The sequence below is a fragment of the Rhinichthys klamathensis genome, unplaced genomic scaffold (assembly GCF_029890125.1).
Source record: "Rhinichthys klamathensis goyatoka isolate OS25496 unplaced genomic scaffold, OSU_Roscu_1.1 h1tg000095l_1, whole genome shotgun sequence".
Taxonomy (NCBI): Eukaryota; Metazoa; Chordata; class Actinopteri; order Cypriniformes; family Leuciscidae; genus Rhinichthys; species Rhinichthys klamathensis.
The window spans coordinates 2,305,429-2,330,030 of NW_026606634.1; the positions used below are offsets into that span (position 1 = coordinate 2,305,429).

The window sequence follows — 24,602 nt, forward strand, 5'->3', positions numbered from 1 at the left end:
GAGCTCTCGTCTTACAGCATTAATGAAGGATTTGTTGTTACATCCATTAATGAAGGATTTGGTGTTACATCCATTAATGAAGGATTTGTTGTTACATCATTCATTAATGCTGTAAGACGAGAGCTCATCAAGCAATGCATTATTTGTAACTTTTGAACAAGTGAACAGAAAGATCTGCTGGTGACCCGAACTCAAAAAAATGATTCAAGATTGGTCCTAACTTTTTAAAGTTAGTTCGACCTAATTTGAATCAGAAAAGTAAGTCTGATTACCTCTCGACTAATTTCGAGTTGGTCAAATTAGACACGGTGAATCCTTTCTGCTTCGGCCTAGACTGAAACCTTGACAGCTTTTAACAGCTTCTGGCTAAAACAGCATCTTGTAACCTTATAGCTTAAACACACACAACCTCCTTTTAGACGCCAGAGACAGACGAGTGTGTGTCGGACACTAGTAAACATACAGCTCTGATGGACACTGTCTACAGAAATACATTTACACATCATTTAGAGAGCGAGAATGTGTAAATGATGAAGCCCTGTTTAATCACATCACAGTAGTCTGAAAACACGAGTTTAAACTATTTTAACTTGACTTCTCAAAGGCACAACACTCAATACATTAAAAAACAAACACTAAACTGATCATATATGTATTTGTTTCTAGGTGGATCGTTGAAGAAAAAGAGACACGCACGTCTCCTGGAAAATCATACGGCGGCTTCGAAACGAAGTGTTTCCCATTTTGTGTGTGTTGTGCATCAGACGCTCAGCCAACGGTGTGTGACGTCTGAGACTGAGACATCAATTCCCTTTAGTCGACCTCACAAAGTGACCAGTCGGTTGTTGGGTCACTAGTCGACCATCCTGACCGACAGTATTATGCATTATTATAGACTCTAAATGCTTTGCTCCTGATTTCCATTCAAATCAATGCGTATTGATGTTGATTGACAGGTCATAGTAGAGCTGATGATCCTGAATAAAGCTGTGATCATGTGACTCATAGAAGACAGTCCTGACTCGTTCTTCACAATGTGACACAACTATAAAAGCGAAGAAATATGCATGCATTTACAGGTGAAACTCGAAAAATGAGAATATCGTGCAAAAGTTCATTTATTTCAGTAATTCAACTTAAAAGGTGAAACTAATATATTATATAGACTCATTACATGCAAAGTGAGATATTTCAAGCCTTTATTTGATGATTATGGCTTAAAGCTTATGAAAACCCCAAATTCAAAATTAGAATATTGTGATAAGGTTTTCATAAGCTGTGAGCCATAATCATCAAAATTATAACAAATACAGGCTTGAAATATCTCACTTTGCATGTAATGAGTCTATATAATATATTAGTTTCACCTTTTAAGTTGAATTACTGAAATAAAAAAACTTTTGCACGATATTAAAATGTTTCGAGTTTCACCTGTAATTTGGTAACACTTCGAAAGTTCACTTTAGACGTTTTACTGACTATAAGTAACTTTACAACTACATGTCAGCTTATTCTACTAACCCGAACCCGAACCTAACAGTCTACTAATACTCTAATGAGAGTTAGAGTGACATGTAGTTACTTATAGTTACTTATATATCAAATTACAGTAACCATTCATTTTACTCCACACAAGATCACAAGAGTGATTTTTATCAAGTAACAGAGTCTAGATTCTGGTCTCTTCTCTCTTTTCATCTGTTTTCTGGTCCAGCCGGTGAAACTGGTGCGTCTGATCACATGATGAGAGGATTTGTTTATGTCTAGAGCACAAATGCTGCAGGAACTATAATACTGAGTGCTTAGAGAGCAACTATAACCGTGATGCTGGCTACTAATAATAGTTGATAATAAGCAGTGAGGTCATCAAAGCGTAATGCTTCTCACTGTAACTCATCTTACACACACACACACACACACTGTATGTCTGACAGAACAGAAGCATCCAGCTTTAACAGTGTGTATTGGATCATATCTGCTGTGCTGTGTCACTGACTGAACATCATCCTGAATATTAACAGATCCGTCTCTGATTGCAGAGTCATTCAACATGACACACACACACTATTAAATACATATTTTGCCATCTACATGAGCTGAATCAATAGTGCAGGACATGCACAACAAAAAAATGTTGTTCTTACTCAATATTTTTGCAGCACAAACATCTAAACATCCTTAAAACAAGAAGAAGAAAAAATACTGAAGATATTAAGTCTTGTTTACTGAAAGAGTTGCTTAAAACAAGAACAAATATGTGCTAGTGAGCTCAGAAAAATAATAGGTAACACTTTATTTTACCGTGTCATTGTCACACGTGTTACATGTAGTTACTACAGTAATAACTATACATTATGCATACTTACATGCAACTAAACCAAACCAAATCATAACCCTATAGTAAGTACATGCAGTTACTTAATATTACTTAAATGTATAATTACAGTGTAACAAATAAAGTGTAACCAAATAATCTTAATTCAAAAGGAAAACAAGTTTATTTTCACACTTTACCCTTTTGTTACACTTTATTTTAAGGTGTCATTGTTACAGTGTAATTATATATTTAAGTACTGTGTGATATTATTTAACTACATGTACTTACTTAGAGTTAGTTGCATGTATTAATTATGCATAATTTACTTTCATTACTACAGTAAGTACATGTAACATATGTAACAAAGACACTGTAAAATAAAGTGTTACCGTTTGTTCTTGTTTTAAGCACAAACTCACTTCAATTTGACGCATTTTTCATGAAGCGAGACTTAGTATCTTCAGTAGTTTTACTTCTCAAGTAAATCTATCTTGATTTGAAAATGTTGAGATATTTGTCCTGAAAAAACAAGAGTCATAAAGTCCTATTTCCCCGTGTGTGTGACTCACCAGCTGTGCGGCTCAGGTGTGATCTGCTGGTGTAAAGCCAACGAGAAGCCGAAGAAGCTTCCCTGCTCGCCCTCCTTGATGAGGACGGTGCTGTCGTCCAGGTTAAACGCTGAGATCCGGGAGCCCAGAGAAAGCAGGAGCAGGAGCAGGAGCAGGGGTCGATCCGAGCTCCTCCGGTGTGTGTTCCCAACGGACATGACAGTCCTGGACGAGTCCTCATCAACAACACAACACACACTAGAAGTCTTCAGGAGAGATCAGAGTCGGTTTGCTGTTGCCAGTCTGAGATCCTCTCGAGCCGGGAGTTAGACTGCCAAAGACAGACTGTGCACAAGTGCAGTGCCACACACACACACACACACACAGAGCCGTGAATAGACCACACACACACCCCCTCAGCTGACATCATCACTCAGCGATCCGTGCCACATTGATCAGGATTCGAGTAAACGCTGGAGAATACAGGAATGCAGATCTGTGTTGAGTCACTCCACGAAACTTACATTTAGAAAAGGCCAATTTTAATTCCAGTAACTTTTCAAACATGCTCTCTCAAGCACAGAATGTGAAAGTGTCGTTCAGTTGCATTGAGGCGTCTCAGGCTACACTTTATAGATGATATACTGTGTGTTTAACTGGGTTGAGTTCTTGCAGCTCAAGGTCATGATGCTGCGATGCTAATGCGGTAACACTTCATTTTACATTGACTCTTCTTACATTTGTTACACGTTCTAACTGTAGTAACGACAGTAAATTATGGATTATTACATGCAACTAAACTTCATGTGGTGAAAATCAAGCTTTTAATGTTAAATATGTCTATGTGGTGTTTTTAATATGCTTTAAGACAAACCATGTGTAAGTTCATAAGTCGACAGCATTGCTGAGTATTTTCTGCTTAAAACTGCAGTGAACCAAAGACAGTCTCAAAAACACGGTTTGAAATCGCTGGTGTTTCTGACGTCACAAACGACCTTGTAACCAATCAGATCAACGTGTGATCGTCAACCAGTGGATCTCTGAGCGGTGTGAGTGAGTGGAGGCGGGGCTCATTTGCATATTCATAGACCCGTGTATACTAAATGAGTCGAGGGTGTCGAGTTACATTCAAGATATTTTAAGACATGAAGAATGAGTTTTAAGGGATAAAATTATTGATTACAGGGGGACTTTAAACTAAACCCTATTCCTAACCCTATAGTAAGTACATGATGCTAATTAATATTAGTCAGTACATAAATGTATAATTACAGTGTCACAAAGACACCTTAAAATAAAGTGTAACCCAAATTCTACTATAATGACAGATTTTGCAATACCCACAAACAAAGGAAACATGAGATAAAGTGAATTAAATAAAAACATGCAATATGATTGAAGAGTTGATGATGCTGTCATTATAGCAGAATTTGGGTTACACTTTATTTTAAGGTGTCCTACAGTGTAATTATACATTTAAGTACTTAGTAATAATAATTAACATGTACTTACAATCAGGTTAGGGGTTGGTTTAAGTTGAGTCGCATGTAATTATGCATCATTTACTGTCATTACTACAGTAATGTGTAACAGATGTAACAAGGACACTGTAAAATAATAATTGTTTATGGAATCATATTAATACACATTTATATTTTGGTCCGTTCCACACATGAAGCTTTGAAAATAATCTAGTACTTTCAAGATACTTTTGTCATGTCTGATAGCATCCAGTCTTTACTTGATGGACATGTGAATGTTTATCTCCTTCTATGTCTGTAACTGATGACAGAATAATCGTTGCATTGATTACAAGATTCGATAATGAGAAGAATTTCTGATGAAGATAATGTGAAGATGGTTTTGTGCTGTAATCTCGGTGTGGACAGTGTTGTGACGAGTGGCCACAGCTGTTCATGTGAGTCACATGACCTCACTTCCTCTCCGGCCTTGTGCAACTGTCGGTCAAGATCTCACAGGCTATAAACACGTTTCTGCGCACCGAAACGGGCTTGACATTCAGTATTCGTTTAATAGTGATATGAATATATTTGCAGTCATCTTTTAGGATAAGACTGTTCTGAAGCGTACCTGTTTTAACACTTAACGTTTGTGAACTCTCTGCGTTTACTTGAATGTTATTTATGTATTTACATCTTTGGCCCTTAAGTGCCTCTTGTTATATACATGTGTGGGAAAAAGCACAGTGTGATTTTGCTCAGAGTGAGGAGCTTTTTCCAGCATAATTTCAATGAAGTATGAAAAAAAAAAATTCTAGTTATCTAGATACCAGATAACTATAACATTATTTAATGTACTGTGAACTAACATGAACAAACAATTAACAATTTGATTTACTATTTTGATTTTACTAATGTCCCCTTTAACATTAGTACAAATCCAATTTTTAATTGTTTGTATCATGAAATCATATCATGAAAATCTGACTTTTTCCGTGTTTAAGTGCTATAATCGGGTCCCCAGTGCTTCTACCAACCCAGAAAACGTGAAAAGTGAAACTCAGTAACTTTATTCTGGTGAGTCTTTCTCTGCAAGCATGTCAAAAAATAAGCCGATCAGATTTCGCTCCCCTTCTGAGGAATGAAGAGGATCTTATTATAATATTACCAGCCCTTAAAGGTTTAGTTCACCCAAACATGTAAACTCTGTCAGTAATTACTCACCCTCATGTTGTTCCAACCCCTTAAGACTTTCATTCATCTTCGGAACACAAATTAAGATATTTTTGATTAAATCTGAGAGCTGTCTCACTCCTCCTCCATAGGCTTCTATTGTAATTGAAACTTGCCGGCCAAGAAAAGTTAGTAAAAACATTGTTAAAATAGTCCAAGTGACTACAGTGGCTCAACCTTAAGTTTATCAAGCGACGAAAATACTTTTTTGCCAGACGCTGGTCATTGGTGTGATTCTGGCCAATAGGGAGCCTACGTTCTGACGTACAACCCAGAAGCGCTGCGCTGTTACACGACTAGCTGCTACGTGAACTCACTCGAGGCCCACAGAAACGAATAGTTGAATAAAGTCGTTATTTTTGTTGTTTTTTTTGCGCACAAAAAGTATTCTCGTCGCTTGATAAACTTATGGTTGAGCCACTGTAGTCACTTGGACTTATTTTAACAATGTTTTTACTAACTTTTCTTGGCCGGCAAGTTTCAATCCCTTAGAAGCCTATAGACTAGACGGATTTCAGAAAAATGGCCTTCTATAAGAAGTGAGGAGCATTTATGGGTACAAGTCGGGAACCGGCCTACCTTACATATTTCAAGGGTGCTGAGTCCCAAAAAAATGGTACCCAAGCGAAATTTTGAGTTTTTTACCTTCTAATTTGCATATCAAAATGGCCGCCAAATTGCCTATCTTGCTCAGTCGTTGCACCATTTTCCCCTAGTTTTTTTTGTAAGTAGGCAATCAAGATGAGGAAATTAAGTTTCTAGATCGATAGTCAAGGGTAAGAGCAAAGATATAATGGAGGCAACTCATGATTGGCCACTTCCTAGCAACCAGACAGAGTACCCTAGCAACCATTTTGCAAAACCTATAACTCTGCATCAGAACATCGTATAGAGAAGGGGGTTGGTTTATATCATTCACACTGACAAGCAGCCTTTGGAGTTTCATGATTGGCAGCTGTTAAGCCACTCCCTAGCAACCAAACAGAGTACCATAGCAACCAGTTTGCAAGACCTATATCTCTGCATCAGAACATCATATAGAGATAGGGGTTGGGTTATATCATTCATACTGACAAGCAGCCTTTGGTGTTTCATGATTAGCCACTCCCTAGCAACCAAACAGAGTACCCTAGCAACCATTTTGCAAGACCTATATCTCTGCATCAGAACATCGTATAGAGTTGGGGGTTGGTTTATATCATTCACACTGACAAGCAGCCTTTGGAGATTCATCATTGGCACCTGCCAAGCCACTCCCTAGCAACCAAACAGAGTACCCTAGCAACCATTTTGCAAGACCTGTATCTCTGCATCAGAACATCATATAGAGATAGGGGTTGGTTTATATAATTCACACTGAAATGCAGCCTTTGGCATTTCATGATTATCCACTCCCTAGCAACCAAACAGAGTACCCTAGCAACCATTTTGCAAGACCTACACTCACCTAAAGGATTATTAGGAACACCATACTAATACTGTGTTTGACCCCCTTTCGCCTTCAGAACTGCCTTAATTCTACGTGGCATTGATTCAACAAGGTGCTTAAAGCATTCTTTAGAAATGTTGGCCCATATTGATAGGATAGCATATTGCAGTTGATGGAGATTTGTGGGATGCACATCCAGGGCACGAAGCTCCCGTTCCACCACATCCCAAAGATGCTCTATTGGGTTGAGATCTGGTGACTGTGGGGGCCATTTTAGTACAGTGAACTCATTGTCATGTTCAAGAAACCCATTTGAAATGATTCGAGCTTTGTGACATGGTGCATTATCCTGCTGGAAGTAGCCATCAGAAGATGGGTACATAGTGGCCATAAAGGGATGGACATGGTCAGAAACAATGCTCAGGTAGGCCGTGGCATTTAAACGATGCCCAATTGGCACTAAGGGGCCTAAAGTGTGCCAAGAAAACATCCCCCACACCATTACACCACCACCACCAGCCTGCACAGTGGTAACAAGGCATGATGGATCCATGTTCTCATTCTGTTTACGCCAAATTCTGACTCTACCATCTGAATGTCTCAACAGAAATCGAGACTCATCAGACCAGGCAACATTTTTCCAGTCTTCAACTGTCCAATTTTGGTGAGCTCTTGCAAATTGTAGCCTCTTTTTCCTATTTGTAGTGGACATGAGTGGTACCCGGTGGGGTCTTCTGCTGTTGTAGCCCATCCGCCTCAAGGTTGTGCGTGTTGTGGCTTCACAAATGCTTTGCTGCATACCTCGGTTGTAACGAGTGGTTATTTCAGTCAAAGTTGCTCTTCTATCAGCTTGAATCAGTCGGCCCATTCTCCTCTGACCTCTAGCATCAACAAGGCATTTTCGCCCACAGGACTGCCGCATACTGGATGTTTTTCCCTTTTCACACCATTCTTTGTAAACCCTAGAAATGGTTGTGCGTGAAAACCCCAGTAACTGAGCAGATTGTGAAATACTCAGACCGGCCCGTCTGGCACCAACAGCCATGCCACGCTCAAAATTGCTTAAATCACCTTTCTTTCCGATTCTGACATTCAGTTTGGAGTTCAGGAGATTGTCTTGACCAGGACCACACCCCTAAATGCATTGAAGCAACTGCCATGTGATTGGTTGATTAGATAATTGCATTAATGAGAAATTAGCCTTTCGCCGAGCCCCGCCCCCCTTAGTTACTGTTGCTACGTCCGACAAACAAATGGTCAAACACGACCAGCGCGACTGATTGCCATGACGGGAAGAGGTATACCCGTGCGTGTCAGTGACCTTTTTTGGAGCAATACCTCCGCGATATCCTCCAGATCGAGGCAAAAGGGGTTACAGTATGCAGTGAAGGGATATATTCAAAATATAAAAATAAAATAAAAAAGGCTATAATGCTTATCGTAACGACCTGTACCTCAAATGCAACCAGCACGGCCTTGAAGAAGATTTTATAAGCTGGTTCAGTGGCCAATTGTTTGGAGTTAGAAATATATAACTCGCGCTGCATATTTAACTTAGTAATTTTGCCTCAGATACAGGATTATACATTCGCTTTAACAAGCAGGTTGTTCATTACCACGACAACCACTTGCGTGTCATGCTGAATGTGATTTTCGTGTTTAAAAAGTAACTAACGTTATACATAAGAGACGGAAAGATGCAGATAACCATACATTTTTTAAGGTTATTTCTATTCGTTACGATATTGATATATGAACTGATGTTGTCAAGTAAGCTTCATGCTTTCCCCGTTGCGAACGTGCTCTCCTCTAAACTGTAGCCTACGGGTGCTGCACTGCTAGTTGACTGCTGCTCATTCCCCCCCGAAAATATCATGTTAACAACAACCCTTTAGAAAACGTAATTCCTTCGTGGATCCTCTTGATCTGCTTTCTCCATGTTTCTTTGACTAATCTAAGTGTCTCAGTCTCACACACGCTGCACGTGAGTTAACCATGTTCGACACATTTAACTGGGAGTGGGGCCGTCCATCCACACTGTTTTATCCATTGTAGGCACCGCTCACGTTGTGTTTTCGGCTTTGGAAACGGAAAGAACACAACTCCTCCAGACAATCTCTCGGAGTACCTAGTGTCCGATTTACAAACGCTGTGGGTGCACCGCTTCACCATCTTGCTTGGAGTCAATGTTTGACGGACCTGCTCACATAGTAACGGTTGCTATGATGTGTGATTGGACAATGGCCGTTTTGGGGGAGGGGCCGGCGAGAGGTCAATTGAACAGGTGTTCCTAATAATCCTTTAGGTGAGTGTATATCTCTGCATCAGAACATCATAGAGAAATGGGGGTTGGCTCTTTTGACTCATGCTAGCAAAGAGGACTTCCAACATGCTACACATGCTAGCTGTGAATAGCTACATGCTATTAGTGATTAGGTAAGTGCTAAATCATGCCTAGAACATGCTAAGAACTCTATAAAAACTCCATAGTAACCATCGGTGACAACTACCAACCACCTGGTAACACCATAGCAACCACCCATAACACCCTAGCAACCACCCAGAACACCCTAGCAACATACTAGCAACCACCCAGAATACCCTAGCAACCACCCAGAATACCCTAGCAACTGCCTATCAACACCATAGCAACCACCCAGAACACCCTAGCAACTGCCTAGTAACGCCCTAGCAACCACCCAGAATACCCTAGCAACCACCCAGAACACCCTAGCAACCACCTGAACAACATGAATAAGCCATATCTCAGCACCAGAACATCGTACAGACATGTTTGTTGGCTCGTATGCAATTTTGCCACTGCAAGCACCACTTCACATTTTCTTCAGGAAATGTACAGTCTAGGGAATGCTTTGTTTGCATAAAAAAAATGAAATCTCAGATAACTTGCAATGGTGTTTTTCTTAGTTATTATGTAATATGGAATACATCACATATCATATATACACTGGGAACATTTAAGAGTGATATTGATTGAATATTTATGTCGGCCTTAAAAAATGACACAAATAATGCCTAATTTCACCTTAAAAGTTGGTATTTTGCATATATACATAAAAAAGACAGTGAGCCTCCATTATATCTTTGCTCTGACCCTTGACTATCGATCTAGAAACTTAATTTCCTCATCTTGATTGCCTACTTACAAAAAACCAGTGGAAAATGGTCCAACGACTGAGCAAGATAGGCAATTTGGCGGCCATTTTGATATGCAAATTAGAAGGTCAAAAACTCACAATTTCGCTTGGGTACCAGTTTTTTGGGATTCAGCACCCTTGAAATATGTAAAGTAGGCCGGTTCCCGACTTGTACCCATAAATGCTCCTCACTTTCACTTTTTGGGTACATCCCATCTAGACTACTATGAGTGAGACAGCTCTCAGATTTAATCAAAAATATCTTAATTTGTGTTCTGAAGATGAACGAAAGTCTTACGGGGTTGGCACAACATGAGGGAGAGTAATTACTTGACAGAGTTTTCATTTTTGGGTGAACTAAACCTTTAATCTACACGTTTACACACACACAGCCTCATTTGGATTCGCAAGCGACAACAGTGACCAGTTCTAACGCAATGGCAGAAGATCCAGCAAAGCCTGAAACTGTTCTGTCGTTGATCACAGACGACCACTGAACACTATTGACCAGAACATGTCACCGCTGTCTTATAAACACCTCAGGAACTGCGGACACTTGTGTAAAAGTTAAACATGACAACATGCAAGTCGATGAGATGAATCAGTAGATCCACAAATGTCTCCACTAACCGTTTAGAAACGTCCAGGAGCGTCTAAAAGTGAAACTCTCCCTGAGTCTCTCCGTAAGGCTGCACTCGCTACTGGTTATTTATGAGATTCATGATGAGTGAGATTATTGCCGAGTTTTGTTATTGCCGGAGATCTGTCTGAAGCTCGTGTAAAGGCTCCGCCCTCTTCTGAACGGAGGCGGAGCTGCAGCTCTTTTGCATTTAAAGGGACACACACGACAGATAATATATACGTTTTTGCTCTACCCAAAAAGGGGCCAATTTGACAAGCTATAATAAATGATCTGGGGGTATTTTGAGCTGAAATTTTAGACACATTCTGGGGACACCATAGATTTATATTACATGTTGTGAAAAAGGGCATAATGTCACCTTTAACAAAGACAAAAAATATATTGTAAAATATATATTGTTAACTAATGCATTCAATAATGTTAACAAATGAGACCTTATTGTAAAGTGTTAATGTATTATCTTTATTTATTCATTTAAATTTTACTCATGTAACAGTGTAAATAAGTTACTGCATAAATGGGCTCATCGCTATCTGGTATAAATAAGAGTTAAACGGTGTTCTAATTAAGGTTTGCATGAGGCTAAATTATATTATAAAAAGTGGATTTAATTACATTTTTATGTAACAAATGTAATATATAAGGAATCATTTACGACGGGCTGTTGAATAGATGGTTTGTCTATAACTGCATTTTAGTGGATGTGCAGCACAGATCAAATGATTTATGAAAAATCACAAACAAATATCAAGCTATGACTAACAAATTTTATTATTGCACACAAATCCATTGCAATTACTATGATAAAGGCAGCACAATATATACAGTTCACATACAGTGGGCTTTAGGAAGTATTCACACCCTTTTCTTGAAATATTTTAGTATTCCTTCAATAACAATAAAATCAAAACATTTACAAATCAAAAAGTTCTCTTCAATGAGAAATAAAGGGGAATTAATACTTTCTGAAGGCACTATATAATTATAATGTGCACAATATTTCAACCCAAACACTGATACCTGCCACTAAAACATTCAAAAACGACCAGCCGTCACAGGCTTATAATGAAGCAAATCTGAGCAAATAATTAAACCTCTGTCAGTGATGTATCTCTGGGTTCTCTGTGTTCAACTTTATTCTATGGCAAGCAAATATGAAAGCCAGAGAGAAGAAAAACAGCAGCCGGTATTTCTCCCTGTAACAAAGAAATAACCCAAAAGAAATGATCACATACAGTTTTGGAAGGGGCAACTCCTGTTAAACATCGACTACGAGTCAAAAATCAGCATAACAATACATTTCCATCTTCTTGCACCTTCATTCTTTCTCAGCTTCATGCAAATGTATCATATCGTGTCTTTCACATCAAGTACAAAAATATATTTCTATTGACAAAAGCAAACGTCAGTAAATATTAGTTATCTTCGGACGGGTACAAAGTTACTAATTGTTCAGTTTTGTTACTCATATAAGCGTTTAACATCACATCAGCACATGGAAGTAGATGCCTTACAATGTTTAAACACAGAATGATGCTCTTGAGTGACTCGAATACTTGAAGACAGAAGAACCGCTTGATTTTCTGCCTGGCAAACATCTGAAAAGGAACTGAAAAAATACTCTCATAGTTCATGTGTAGTATAGGCACATACACTAGCTGGAAGGTGAAGTGTGTCACACAAACAGATTGCCGTTTCACTCTTCAGTGCAAGAAAATGTTTCTTAGTGACACACTTCACCTCTGACACAGAAACACACACTGCTTAAATGGACGAGCGTCTCATCCGTAGTTATATGTGAAGTTGTATGTGCTGGGCTCTTTCGGCACGGGGGGCGGAGCCTCGGGGATGGTGATGTTCTCCAGGTCCAGGAGGCGGAGCTTCATCTCCATGCTCATTAATGTGTCAAGGTCACTTCGTGTGAGATCACTGCCCAACTCCTTCCCCAGCAGAGCCGAGAGTCCATCGGTCCAGATGCAGTACTGCTCCACAGAAACACATGTCATTTATCTAACGCATATTTACAGAATGAAGTGTCAAATATCACATTCAAAACAACAGAATCCACTGTGGTCACATGGCCTATAGAGTGTATGCGTGTGACGTCACCGTCGGCCGGAGTGACTGCGGTTACACACACTGAGTGGCAGAAACACACACTGAGTGGCAAAAACACACACTGAGGAGTGGAAACACACACTGAGTGGCAGAAACACTGAGGAGCGGAAACACACATTGAGTGGCAGAAATACACACTGAGCGGCAGAAACACACACTGAGCGGCAGACACACACACTGAGCGGCAGAAACACCGAGTGGCAGAAACACACACTGAGTGGCAGAAACACACACTGAGTGGCAGAAACACACTGAGTGGCAGAAACACACACAGACGGTAGAGATCAACTTTTGCGACACGACAGTCGCGTGGTGTCGCGACGCCTCCACACATTAGTACTTTGACGGGCGTTCCTCAAGTTTAACGCTATGGGCGTGGTTTAGAGCCAGCGGCCAGTCTAGAACAGAGGACCTGCGAGAGACTTCCCCAGTCTCCATATGCTCTACTTCCATTGGATAGTCGCGTCACGTTCAACGTAATTCATTTTGCATAAAGATGGGCATCGGCCAGCTTTTCGACGCGCAGCATTTTTCCAAATGAAGCGCCGCCTTCCCGGGATGCTTTGCGGGCGCGTTAAAGTCGCGTGACGTCACCCATAGGAATAAAGCGGAGCGCTGTGCAACAGAAGTGGCAGAAACACTGAGTGGCAGAAACACACACTGAGTGGCAGAAACACACGCTGAGGAGCGGAAACACACACTGAGAGGCAGAAACACCGAGTGGCAGAAACACACACTGAGTGGCAGAAACACACACTGAGTGGCAGAAACACACACTGAGGAGCGGAAACACACACTGAGGGTCAGAAACACACACTGAGTGGCAGAAACACACACTGAGTGGCAGAAACACACACTGAGTGGCAGAAACACACACTGAGGAGCGGAAACACACACTGAGGGTCAGAAACACACACTGAGTGGCAGAAACACACACTGAGTGGCAGAAACACACACTGAGGAGCGGAAACACACACTGAGTGGCAGAAACACTGAGTGGCAGAAACACACACTGAGTTGCAGAAACACACACACTGAGTGGCAGAAACACACACACTGAGTGGCAGAAACACACACACTGAGTGGCAGACACACTGAGTGGCAGAAACACACACTGAGTGGCAGAAACACACACACACACACACACACTGAGTGGAAGAAACACTGAGTGGCAGAAACACACACACACACACACACACACACACACACACACACTGAGTGGCAGAAACACTGAGTGGCAGAAACACCAATAACTAAACAGTCCCTCCAGAAAAATGCGATTATGCGATCGCATGATTTAGTGCATTATCAGCCAAAGTCAGCATATTTAGGCGGGGGCCTAATTTTTTCAAATACGCCACACTTTCGCCGCATAAATTGCAGATTTCCGTGCAAGCAGGGCTTGCATGATTTCATAATCATAATTTTCATTGCAAAAAAAGTCACATATATCTTAGCAGAAAGTTGAAAAATGTTGCGTTTGCTTCACACAAGAGCAGCCGTTTCCCCCTGTTGCCATGGGAACGTTATGAAGTGACGTAATTACGCGACGTGAACATCATCGAAAAGCTGTAAAACAGGAGCACACTTTATTTTTTATATTTCATTTATTCATTTTTACAGAAGTTGTAGCATATTCCTTTTGTAAAGCTACAGAACTTGTTTGACTCAATGTTTTGTAAGTTTGATGTGTTTATTAAGGTCTGAAATAAAACAAGATGAGAATATTCCCAGCACTTTCTGTGTAGTATGTTTGCTTATCATAGGAAGTAATAAGAAAGGACTCTTTACATTAAAGGGATACTCCACTTTTTTTGGAAATAGGCTTATTTTACAACTCCCCCAGAGTTAAACTGTTGAGTTTTACCGTTTTTGAATCCATTCAGCCGATCTCCGGTTCTGGCGGTACCACTTTTAGCATAGCTTAGCATACATCATTGAAGTGGACAAGACCATTAGCATTTCTCAAAAGAAAATGACCAAAGAGTTTAGATATTTTTTCTATTTAAAACTTGACTCTTCTGTAGTTACATCGTGCACTAAGACCGATGGAAAATGTAAAGTTGCGATTTTCTAGGCTGATATGGCTAGGAACTATACTCTCATTCCTGCGTAATAATCAAGACACTTTACTGCCGTACCATGAGTGCAGCAGGCGCAGGCACTTATTCCCGGTCACGTTGGAAGTTACCGAGCTGGGGACTATTTTCAGGCGCTGCGTCATATCATTACGCCTGCTGCACTCATGGTACGGCAGTAAAGTGTCTTGATTATTACGCAGGAATGAGAGTATAGTTCCTAGCCATATCAGCCTAGAAAATCGCAACTTTACATTTTCCATCGGTCTTAGTGCACGATGTAACTACAGAAGAGTCAAGTTTTAAATAGGAAAAATATCTAAACTCTTTGGTCATTTTCTTTTGAGAAATGCTAATGGTCTTGTCCACTTCAATGATGTATGCTAAGCTATGCTAAAAGTGGTACCGCCAGAACCGGAGATCGGCTGAATGGATTCAAAAACGGTAAAACTCAACAGTTTAACTCTGGGGGAGTTGTAAAATGAGCCTATTTCCAAAAAAAGTGGAGTATCCCTTTAAGGTAGGAGCCTAGTGAGAACAGGGTGTTGGGGGAATCACTTTTTTTTCTCTTTTTCATCAAACCGCAGTTTTTGCAAGTTCCCGCAATTTTTGCAAGTTTCATTGCATAAAATTGCATAAATATCCCGCATATTCCATCGCATTATTAAGAAAACGGGCCACATAATCAAGGATTTTTGCCCGCAACAATCACAAAAAAACTGTGATTTTTTCTGGAAGGACTGACTAACTAGACACAGGTGCCAATCATCTTTAACCAAGGAAACAAATGAGGAACAAATACAAGAAGTGAAACAGAAAACTGAGACTCCATGGAAGAGATCAAAATAAAAGTCCTTGGAAAACAACCGAACAGATCAAATGTGACAACTATATCTGTGCAGTTACTAAGATTGAGCCCTTGTCACAGTTCTGTCACCCTTATCTGTGTCTTTTCTGGGCTGGTTTGTCATGTGTTTGTGTTGGTCTGGTTTATTGTGAGCACATGGCTTGTCTTTTATTCATTGTGCCATGTGCTCTCCTGTCAATTGTCTAGCCCCTCCCATCTCGTTTCCTAGTAATTAATTTAATGTTTCCCACCTGCCTTGTTCGTTACCCTCCTTGTTTGTTCCCTATTTAGTCTCCCTGTGTTTGTAGTCCTGTGCTTGTTCGTTATATTATGTTTCCTAGTGTTCCTGCCGTTAGACCTGCTTATCTGTTTGCCTGCTTTTGTTTTCAGTTTGTACCTGGATTTATTTTCTATTTTTATTAAACCTTCATTCTCTGCTATTGAGTTCTCGCTTTCCTTTTCTACACCAATCCGTGACAGAACGAACAAGCCATTATGAGGACTCAGCGGAGGAAGGGTTTTTTCAAACCACCGGCCTCTCCAGTGTCATGCCCTCAATATGAACGCATATTGAGAGTCAGAGATCTGACATCTCTTCGCCAACAGGGGACCAACGTGAGGGAGTTTGCCCAGAGGTTCAGTGCTGCTGCTGAGGGACTGAATCTTGGTGATGCAGCATTGAAGGATTTGTTCAGTTATGCCCTTGATGAGCCCATATCCTTTGGGATCATGAGAGGATTGTCGTTTTTGACTTTTGAGGACTTTGTAAGCCTCCTTGATCGTCACAACAATTCTCCAACTAAAGGGATTATGGTTTCCCCAAAAGTGGCAGCATCTCCAGATGTGGTTACTCCCACACCACATCAACCTCGGAAGCGCAGGAGAGGGAGGGCTACTGTTGCCTCCCCTGATTCGGAGGTTCCTAGTCTGGTGGTCCGGGAGAACCCGTCCTCGGTGGTCCGGGAGGAACCGACTTCGGGGGTCTCAAGTCCGGTGATCCGGGAGATCCCGTCTTCGGTGGTCCAGGAGGGCCCGACTTCGGTGGTACGGGAGAACCCGTCTTCGGTGGTCCGGGGGGGGGGGGACCGACTTCGGGGACCTCAACCCTGGTGGTCCGAGAGGACCCGACTTCGGGGGTCTCAAGTCTGGTGCTCCAAGAGGCTGCAGCATATCCAGTGGCGACTGGGGAGGTTGCAGCGCCCTCTCGCTCTAGAAGGAGGAGGAGAAGGACTTCCTGCATCCCACAGGGCCCGGGGGTTAGGCCTAAGCCTACAGTCAACCCAGAGACCGTTTCCAGACTCCTCGCCCAACCAGCGCTGCCCCAACGCCTCGCCCTGACGGCGCCACCCAAGCGTCTCGCCCTGACGGCGCCACCCAAGCGTCTCGCCCTGACGGCGCCTCCCAAGCGTCTCGCCCTAACGGCGCCTCCCAAGCGTCTCGCCCTGACGGCGCCTCCCAAGCGTCTCGCCCTGACGGCGCCTCCCAAGCGTCTCGCCCTGACGGCGCCTCCCAAGCGTCTCGCCCTGACGGCGCCTCCCAAGCGTCTCGCCCTGACGGCGCCTCCCAAGCGTCTCGCCCTGACGGCGCCTCCCAAGCGTCTCGCCCTGACGGCGCCTCCCAAGCGTCTCGCCCTGACGGCGCCTCCCAAGCGTCTCGCCCTGACGGCGCCTCCCAAGCGTCTCGCCCTGACGGCGCCTCCCAAGCGTCTCGCCCTGACGGCGCCTCCCAAGCGTCTCGCCCTGACGGCGCCTCCCAAGCGTCTCGCCCTGACGGCGCCACCCAAGCGTCTCGCCCTGACGGCGCCACCCAAGCGTCTCGCCCTGACGGCGCCTCCCAAGCGTCTCGCCCTGACGGCGCCTCCCAAGCGTCTCGCCCTGACGGCGCCTCCCAAGCGTCTCGCCCTGACGGCGCCTCCCAAGCGTCTCGCCCTGACGGCGCCACCCAAGCGTCTCGCCCTGACGGCGCCACCCATGCGTGTCACTTCTGCCGATCCAGAGACCGTTCGAGTCACTTCTGCCGATCCAGAGACCGTTCGAGTCACTTCTGCCGATCCAGAGACCGTTCGAGTCACTTCTGCCGATCCAGAGAGCGTTCGAGTCACTTCTGCCGATCCAGAGACCGTTCGAGTCACTTCTGCCGATCCAGAGACCGTTCGAGTCACTTCTGCCGATCCAGAGACCGTTCGAGTCACGACCGTTCAAGTCACTTCTGCCGATCCAGAGACCGTTCGAGTCACTTCTGCCGATCCAGAGACCGTTCGAGTCACTTCTGCCGATCCAGAGACCGTTCGAGTCACTTCTGCCGATCCAGAGACCGTTCGAGTCACGACCGTTCAAGTCACTTCTGCCGATCCAGAGACCGTTCAAGTCACTTCTGCCGACCCAGAGACCGTTCAAGTCACTTCTGCCGATCCAGAGACCGTTCAAGTCCCTTCTGCCGATCCAGAGACCGTTCAAGTCACTTCTGCCGAACCAGAGACCGCTCATCTTACTTCTGCCGATCCAGAGACCGTTCACGTCGTGCCTGCTGCACAAGAGACCGTTCACGTCGTGCCTGCTGCACAAGAGACTGTTTGCGTGGGGGTCCCTGAGCCGGTGTCTGTCCCTGAGCCGGTGTCTGTCCCTGAGTCGGTGCCTGTTCCTGAACCGGTGCCTGTTTGTCCACCATGGCCACCTGAATGGTCATCTCCACCATGGCCGCCCGAAGGGTCTACACAGCCTGATCCGCCCTGGTGTCCTGCACAGCCTGATCCGCCCTGGGGTCCGGCACAGCCTGATCCGCCCTGGTGTCCTGCACAGCCTGATCCGCCCTGGTGTCCTGCACAGCCTGATCCGCCCTGGTGTCCTGCACAGCCTGATCCGCCCTGGTGTCCTGCACAGCCTGATCCGCCCTGGTGTCCTGCACAGCCTGATCCGCCCTGGTGTCCTGCACAGCCTGATCCGCCCTGGTGTCCTGCACAGCCTGATCCGCCCTGGTGTCCTGCACAGCCTGATCCGCCCTGGTGTCCTGCACAGCCTGATCTGGACCTCAGCCAGGACTCCTGACAAGCCTGAGGTTACTTGGCTCAACCCTCCCGTCCCTCCCTGGTCTATGCTTAGGACTTTGTGGCCCGCTAGGCGGGTAGTGACTGGACTGGCTTCCCTCACTCCCCTCCCTGTCTTGGTGTTTTGATCTGTCTGTCTGTCTGGTCCGTTGTTGTGTTCGGGTGCTTTGTATTTTCATGTTCCTGTCTTGTTCTTGGTGTCCCTCCTTGGGAACGCCAGGTGGCGTCCCTTTGAGGGGGGGTAGTGTCACAGTTCTGTCACCCTTATCTGTGTCTTCTCTGGGCTGGTTTGTCATGTGTTTGTGTTGGTCTGGTTTATTGTGAGCACATGGCTTGTCTTTTATTCATTGTGCCATGTGCTCTCCTGTCAATTGTCTAGCCCCTCCCATCTCGTTTCCTAGTAATTAATTTAATGTTTCCCACCTGCCTTGTTCGTTACCCTCCTTGTTTGTTCCCTATTTAGTCTCCCTGTGTTTGTAGTCCTGTGCTTGTTCGTTATATTATGTTTCCTAGTGTTCCTGCCGTTAGACCTGCTTATCTGTTTGCCTGCTTTTGTTTTCAGTTTGTACCTGGATTTATTTTCTATTTTTATTAAACCTTCATTCTCTGCTATTGAGTTCTCGCTTTCCTTTTCTACACCAATCCGTGACAGCCCTATCACAGATAGAGTTTAGTAATTAACAAACAGTTACTGAACACTTGCATTCTTCACAGAAGATGTGTCATGCTACGTTCACACCGGACGCGAATAGCGCGAGTGATTTCAATGTTAAGTCAATGCAAAGACGCGTTACGCGCGTTAAAAATTCCTGCGGCGCGAATGAGGCGTAGAGCGCGGCGCGGTAGACGCGAATACGCCTCATTCGCGCGTCAAGTTCGCGCGAATGGCGCGAATTGAAGCGTCTGGCGCGGAAGCGCGTTACGCGCGAATGATTTAGTTAGTGCTATTTGTGCATTCACGCGTTTGACGCGAATTCGCGTCTGCCGCCCGAGTTGAAAAATTTGAACTTCTGCGTCAATTCGCGCCGCGTTAACCAATCAGGAGCCTGCTTGCTGCTGTCACGTGGTGAAGTGAAAGTTTGTTATTTTAATAAATTATTTTGCAATATTACTAAAATGTCTGGTGTGGTTCTAATGCACAACAAAGCAAATCTTTCACATAAAAACTCGATTTTAATATATGAGAGATAGTACTCATTTTGTATTGAATGCTATTTATTCCATATCTATTTTAGATTATATGAAACATTATTATTTTAATGTAAAAACAACAAACACATAGTGTATAATAAATAAAAAAATCACAGGACAGGTTTCACTTTTGGAGGCTGGCTCCATTTATTATCAAATAAATGTGCGGGTGAGGGTGAACCTCGCGCCGGGCTGTAGAGCGCGGGCTCGTCAGGCAGCGACCACTCGAGGCCGAGGCTTTACACGGCCTACGGTGTCCTCGTCAGCGTCCTCACCGTTAGGTCCACCAAACCTAGCTCCTGGAACAAATGGTGAAACTCCTGAAACCCTCCGGAGGGTCTGGTGGACCCGAGTACAGCGACGATGTCCCCTACGCAGCTGTTTCTGCTCTCCAGAGCATATACGAGCGGTGACTCTCTCGAATAATGCTAATGCTAATGCTCGATAAACATCTAAAAAGATGGCCGCCGACGGGTTTCGAAACTTTCGCCTCTGACGCGCGTAAATTTCGCTTCAAACGTTTTTTTTACGCGCGTCAATTTCGCCATTGACACGCGAATTAACACAAAGTGGTCAAGCGTCAAACTAGACGCGGTAGACGCGAATTTGACGCGCTATTCGCGTCCGGTGTGAACGTAGCATCATAGTTGTGATTTAATTGTGCTGTTTTTCAGACTCACCTCATATTTGTTGGGTGCCACAAAGTTGAGAGCTTCATCAGGATCATATAGGATGGAAAACGCCAACTCTAACACTTCCTGCAAACACAGGACAGTTCAAACACTTCAGGTGTGTTGTTCATCATGCAAACACACTAACCGTAACACTACAATCTCAGAATGTTTTCTCAGAGTTATGAACAAACACTCTTCCAGTGTTGTTAAAGTCCCCCTGTGGTGAAAATCCAGCTTTTAATGTTAAATGTGTCTATGTGGTGTTTATAATACGCTTTAAGATAAACCATGTGTAAGTTCATAAGTCGACAGCATTGCTGAGTATTTTCTCCTTAAAACTGCAGTGAACCAAAGACAGTCTCAAAAACACGGTTTGAAATCGCTGGTGTTTCTGACGTTACAAACTACCTTGTAACCAATCAGATCAACGTGTGATCGTCAACCAGTGGATCTCTGAGCTGAGTGAGTGCGTGGAGGCGGGGCTCATTTGCATATTCATAGAACCGTGCATACTAAATGAGGCAAGGGTGTGGAGTTACATTCAAGATATTTTAAGGCATGAAGATTTTTTTCCAAGGAAAAAACATTTAAATATGTAATTTTGGTGATCAAAGATGAGTTTTAAGGGATAAAATTATTGACTACCGGGAGACATTTAAAAAACTGGATGTTTTGGACGTTCAGAGAACATTCAGAAATAATGCTTTTTATAACTTAATGGGAACATTAGCAAAACATTCTAGATAAACCAAACAATTCCTAAAGAGGGAGAAAAACCTTGACCAGACTCTGCCATGTCTCTTGACATACTGTATTTGTTTCATAAATGTAATAATGAGGAGCTGTTGTAAATTGTTCTGTGAAAATAAAGCCTGGTAATGTGCTGTGAAATCCTGTGAAACACTCAAAACACAGTTGTGTTCAATCGTGCGCTGGAGGATGAAGATAAAGCTCTGACCTTGTTCTGTTTGAGCGCGCTCTTCTCCTTCATGTGTGGACAGTCTTTCCCGGTCAGAACGGCTTTCATATCCGACACGGGAACTGTGTGACAACGACAGAGCTTTAGTTCACTGTTATGAAGGTATAATGATGCCATAAAGAATCGCATGCACAAGGTAAGATTTGGGAAAGTGATCATAAGGTAGCAAGCGTAAATTCAATTTATATATTTTGCCGGAAAAAAAACGTACCAAAAGTGCATATCATATTTATTTTGCCTTTGCATGAAGCTGCAGCTTCACAGTACATGAATTACACTTACGAATAACAGTAAAATGCTGCAAATATTTTTTTCACCATTATTTCCACAATTTTCATACAATTTATGAAGTAGGCATCCTATTCAGAAGCAGTAAGGGAAGTTTGGCATATTTTGATATGAATTCAACCTCAATAATCACATAAAAAGAACACGCATGTGCGTTATAGCTCACCGCAGCATCACAAATGGTGAACTATAATTTTTTTCTTTATATTTAAAACATTTTCAGACCTTTTTTTTTCAAAAACAATTTAATGGATGTTATCTTTTGAACTCTTGGCATGAAAACAAACTGAGGTTTCTACCATTCTTTCATGATTTTCATGTTCATCGCTATTTCAAAATAAAGGTCTTAGGAGTATGAAAATATTCTTGTTGCAAATTGATAGTTAATTGATAGCAAATTGACATTATTTTGAAAATCAATCACCAGATATGAAAACTACAGATTGTAAGCTTTCAAATGATATTTACACTCACCTAAAGGATTATTAGGAACACCATACTAATACTGTGTTTGACCCCCTTTCACCTTCAGAACTGCCTTAATTCTACGTGGCATTGATTCAACAAGGTGCTGAAAGCATTCTTTAGAAATGTTGGCCCATATTGATAGGATAGCATCTTGCAGTTGATGGAGATTTGTGGGATGCACATCCAGGGCACGAAGCTCCCGTTCCACCACATCCCAAAGATGCTCCATTGGGTTGAGATCTGGTGACTGTGGGGGCCATTTTAGTACAGTGAACTCATTGTCATGTTCAAGAACCCAGTTTGAAATGATTCGAGCTTTGTGACATGGTGCATTCTCCTGCTTGAAGTAGCCATCAGAGGATGGGTACATGGTGGCCATAAAGGGATGGACATGGTCAGAAACAATGCTCAGGTAGGCCGTGGCATTTAAACGATGTCCAATTGGCACTAAGGGGCCTAAAGTGTGCCAAGAAAACATCCCCCACACCATTACACCACCACCAGCCTGCACAGTGGTAACAAGGCATGATGGATCCATGTTCTCATTCTGTTTACGCCAAATTCTGACTCTACCATCTGAATGTCTCAACCGAAATCGAGACTCATCAGACCAGGCAACATTTTTCCAGTCTTCAAGTGTCCAATTTTGGTGAGCTCTTGCAAATTGTAGCCTCTTTTTCCTATTTGTAGTGGAGATGAGTGGTACCCGGTGGGGTCTTCTGCTGTTGTAGCCCATCCGCCTCAAGGTTGTGCGTGTTGTGGCTTCACAGATGCTTTGCTGCATACCTCGGTTGTAACGAGTGGTTATTTCAGTCAAAGTTGCTCTTCTATCAGCTTGAATCAGTCGGCCCATTCTCCTCTGACCTCTAGCATCAACAAGGCATTTTCGCCCACAGGACTGCCACATACTGGATGTTCTTCCCTTTTTACACCATTCTTTGTAAACCCTAGAAATGGTTGTGCGTGAAAATCCCAGTAACTGAGCAGATTGTGAAATACTCAGACCGGCCCGTCAGGCACCAACAAGCATGCCACGCTCAAAATTGCTTAAATCACCTTTCTTTCCCATTCTGACATTCAGTTTGGAGTTCAGGAGATTGTCTTGACCAGGACCACACCCCTAAATGCATTGAAGCAACTGCCATGTGATTGGTTGATTAGATAATTGCATTAATGAGAAATTGAACAGGTGTTCCTAATAATCCTTTAGTTGAGTGTAGTTTGTCAATATTAGTTTAGGTTTAGTATAGGATATTACTGTTTTAAATATGTGATGCTATGGTGACACTTAAGGGGTTAAACTTGAAAGGCGATTTACACCTTTACAAATCTTCTCTCGCAAAATTTACACTTGCAATCTTATGTACACTTTCACAAATCTTACCCTGTGCATGCGATTCTCCATGGCATCATTTTACCTTCATTCACTGTTCAGCACATGCTAATAACACTGAGTGCTTGTGTATGGACTCACTCTTATCGGTGAGCAGTTCGAACGCCACTTCGCCCTGCGGAGACTCGTCCAGATCTCCATAGTGAAGGACCTTGTGATTCAACGACAGACGGCAGAACCAGAACTTCTCTGAGAGGAAATAAAGATCATCAGGCAAACACATTAACCCTCTGGGGACCAAGAACGCACCCGTGCGTTTTGGCAGATTTTTTTCACATAGCAGAAAAATAGACTTAAACTACTCCATCATTTCTGGTCATACAGAGTTATGAAACATATAAAAAAAACTGTTAAATGTCTACTTTTTTATGTGCCCACCTACAATTGAAATAAAATATTGTGCTTTTGTAATATAAAGAAAATAAACAGGGTGTGCGTTCTGCCTCTCCGTGTCCGTGAACTTTTTTTCTGGAGCACGTCTCTAAACTTAAACAAAACTTAAAACTAAAATAAATATTCCCTGTTTATGTAATCTATATAAAAAGAGAGAGGTGTCAGCCGTTCTCATTATCGTTCTCGCATCTCATTATTCCGCTAATGTGACACGCCCACGGAGAGCGCGCGCTACTCAAACGCTAATGATCTGAAGCAACACATTGAGACGTGTAAACGCCCATATAAACTCTGTAAACACACTTTATTTAGTCAGATTAATGTACTGTCGTCTTGCGCGGC

General features: G+C 42.9%; 2 protein-coding genes across 3 annotated transcripts in view; both read right to left on the reverse strand.

The window, feature by feature from the left end:
• Positions 1 to 3,210, reverse strand: part of itga7 (integrin, alpha 7) — a 47,659-nt gene extending 44,449 nt beyond the window's left edge. Inside the window, exon 1 of the mRNA XM_056252559.1 lies at positions 2,887 to 3,210. Within this exon, the coding sequence (XP_056108534.1) occupies positions 2,887 to 3,083 (197 nt within the window). The 5' untranslated portion in view covers positions 3,084 to 3,210. The remainder of the gene's footprint in view (positions 1 to 2,886) is intronic.
• An 8,705-nt stretch (positions 3,211 to 11,915) lies between these two features.
• The window catches only part of elmo2 (engulfment and cell motility 2), a 67,322-nt gene continuing 54,635 nt past the window's right edge, over positions 11,916 to 24,602 (reverse strand). For both annotated transcript variants that reach the window (XM_056252549.1, XM_056252548.1), the window contains 4 exons: positions 23,949 to 24,056; positions 21,698 to 21,780; positions 20,746 to 20,823; positions 11,916 to 12,770 (listed from right to left, as the gene is read on the reverse strand). In XM_056252549.1, the coding sequence (XP_056108524.1) occupies positions 12,570 to 12,770; positions 20,746 to 20,823; positions 21,698 to 21,780; positions 23,949 to 24,056 (470 nt within the window). In that variant the 3' untranslated portion in view covers positions 11,916 to 12,569. The remainder of the gene's footprint in view (positions 12,771 to 20,745; positions 20,824 to 21,697; positions 21,781 to 23,948; positions 24,057 to 24,602) is intronic.